The following is a 2,928-nucleotide window of genomic DNA, read 5'->3' as shown; positions in this document are numbered from 1 at the left end:
GAGGGAATAAAGAGATGCTTTTCTTCTTTGATTCCAACCTGCAGCTAGTCACTTCAGCTTTGCCCTGTAACCCTGAAAACAACCAGGACAGCTCTGTTGTGAGTGTCTCCCACCATTGGCTGCATCCCACCTTCTCTAGGACAGACCCCTCAACGCTCCAGCATCTTCCCTTTCCTCTGGGCCCTCTCCATGGAAAGCTGGCCGTGCCCAGCTAAAAGCTGCCCCAGTGTCTGTGGCACATGAGCAGTGCCTTCCTTCTCAGCCCGCTCAGGCAGCCCTCACCTCTTTGTTCCTTAGGCTGTAGACAAAGGAGTTGAGCATGGGGGTGACTGCAGTGTAGAAGATGGAAGCCACTTTGTCCAGCTTGATTGATCTCCTGGCTCCAGGCCGCATGTACATGAAGGTGATAGCCCCGTAGAAGAGGAGAGTGACTGAGAGGTGGGAGGTGCAGGTGCAGAAGGCCTTATGCCAGGTCCTGGGGGAGCGGGTCTGCAGCACGACAGCCAGAATGAGGCCATAGGACAGCAGGTTAGCCGTGCTGGTAGCCGTGCCCTCCACGTAGCTGACAAAGATGAGCATCAGGACATTACTGATGCTGGTGTCAGAGCATGAGAGGACAAAGAGCAGTGGCCATTCATGGTAGAAGTGGTCCAGGTGGTGGGAGGCACAGAAGGAGAGGTGAAGCATGGCTACTGTGTGCACAGTGGAGTTGAAGTCCCCTGCAGCATAGCAGCTGGCCACCAGGCACAGGCACAATCCCTGGGACATCACCAATGTGTACTGGAATGGGTTGCAGGTGACCACATAGCGGTCATATGCCATGGCAGCCAGGAGGAAGGCTTCTGCTGTGCCAAACATGACGTAGAAGTAAAACTAAGTGAGACAACCCTGTAGGAGATGGTTCTGCTCCCTGTCAGGACACTAAGGAAGAACTTTGGGGTGATGCTGGAGAAGCTGATGTCCAGGAGGGAAAGGTGGCTTAGGAAGAAGTACATGGGGGTGTGCAGCCTGGGTTTGCAGTTGATTAAGAGGATCATTCCCACATTTCCCATTAGATTGCTGAGGTACATGATGAGGAACACCACAAGGAGCACTTCCTGCAGCTCAGGGTGAACCCCACAAGAGTAACTCTGTCTCCACGGAGTGATTTGTCCATACCATGGTCAGTGGAAGTAACAAGTGATGGAAGGAAAGGAAACTGGCGTGGCTGTGGTGGAAGTCCGTCTTACACGTGGGAAACCTGCACTGGCTGATGCCTTCCGTGAGTCACAAATAAGGACGTTTGCATTATGCTTAGAAGAATGGTTGTAGAGTTGCCCCTACACATAGTAGATATGATATGCAAATAGAAAGGAAGTCTCTTCTGCTCTTCCCTGCTGCCCCTTCCAGCCAAGCAACTCTCAATCCTGACAAAATTTGGACATGATCCTGAGCTTTCAGCATTTCCAAAGACTGTATCTGTACAAAGTCAGCACCATTGGAAATGAATACTATAATGAATGTTTCACTTCTGCCATTTCTGTGCTTTCATGGAAGATATTTATTATGAAACCGAAAGGTTTCCTAGAAGCTAGCTGGAAAACCTGCAAGATGCACAAACAAAATGGAAATCCCTATCTACTAACAATGTGCCTTCACCCACCTCATGCTGTTCAGGACTGCTCCACCCATCCTGAGACACACAGCCACTCCTGTGTCTATATCTGGGCTCCAGCAACGGAGCATCTCTCTGCTTGTTCTCAGGGCACCCAAAGTGATGACTTGCTGGTGGAGCTCCAGGTTTTATTCTCCTCCAGTGGATATGTGCAATTGCTCATACACCTCTTATTGGGGCTGACATTCTCAGCTCCTCACTGATGATACTCCTCCTGGGCATTAGAGATCTTTCCATCTTTCTCCTTGCAGATTCAAGGCATTTGGAAGTGCCTGACTGATGCAGCTTTCACTGCTTTGGGCACAGCTTTGAGTGGGAAGCAGCTCATTGATAAGTCAGACATATATGCTTTGGGTTCTCCTCGGGTTTCAGAAGCCATGTTGAATGTTGAGAAGTGAAGTGCCGTGAAACAAAAGCAGGAGGAAACAAGCGGCATGTTGAGGTGGCACCTTCTCTCCTAGCTCCTCTGCCTTTCCCTTTGGTTCTGCTCTTTGCTGTCCAAGATGGCATCCCACATGGGCAGATGGGAATCATCTGAACCTCCACAAGGGACAATGCCAGGCCCTGGCCACTACAGGGGACTTTCCTGACTCCAGGGCAGGCTGTAGAGCAGCTTGTCAGAGAAGGACATGAGGGCAGTGGTGAGCACCCATCTGAAGATGAGCATCACCATGTACTTGTGGCCAAGATGAGCCTTTCTTTGGCCACAAGGAAAGCTGCCTCAAGAGGACTGAAGGGGAGAGCTGGAATCTTCCTGAACAACTGATCAGTTGTGTTTTAAAGTGCAGAAAACAGATGGTGGGGTGGTGGATTGTAGAATGGAGGAAGAGAGAAGTGTAGAAATAATGATATCCATTTCTCAGCCAGAAGGATTTCATTTGAATACATGCAGATTTCCCCAGAATACAATAGAGAGGGATAGAACTGACTGGAATGAAACGAAATGAAATGGAGTAGGATGGAATGAGCTGGAATGGAATGGAATGGAATGGGATGGACTGGGATGGAATGGCATGGGATAGAATGGAATGGAATGGAATGGAATGGAATGGAATGGAATGGAATGGGATGGGATAGAATGGAATGGAATGGAAGGGAATGGAACGGGATGGGATAGAATGGAATGGAACGGGATGGGACAGAATAGAATGGAATAAAAAGGAATGGAATGGGATGGAATGGAATGGAATGGAATGGAAAGGAATAGGGATGGGATAGAATAGAATAGAATGGAATGGAATGGAATGGAATGGAATGGAATGGAATGGAATGGA

The 2,928-nt window shown here is 49.1% G+C and overlaps 1 protein-coding gene across 1 annotated transcript; it reads right to left on the bottom strand.

Annotated features, from left to right (window-relative positions):
• Window positions 1–267: 267 nt before the first annotated feature.
• LOC122170153 (olfactory receptor 5B12-like) lies at window positions 268–1,876 on the bottom strand. Its single transcript, XM_042836810.1, is given in 3 exon segments — window positions 268–890; window positions 893–1,103; window positions 1,820–1,876. Coding segments are annotated over 3 exon segments (891 nt in total).
• Window positions 1,877–2,928: the final 1,052 nt, after the last annotated feature.

Source organism: Centrocercus urophasianus, unplaced genomic scaffold, assembly GCF_019232065.1.
Source record: "Centrocercus urophasianus isolate 14NV4802_14NV808 unplaced genomic scaffold, USGS_Curo_1.0 seq_63, whole genome shotgun sequence".
Classification (NCBI taxonomy): Eukaryota; Metazoa; Chordata; class Aves; order Galliformes; family Phasianidae; genus Centrocercus; species Centrocercus urophasianus.
This window is presented reverse-complemented; position numbering and strand designations above follow the sequence as displayed.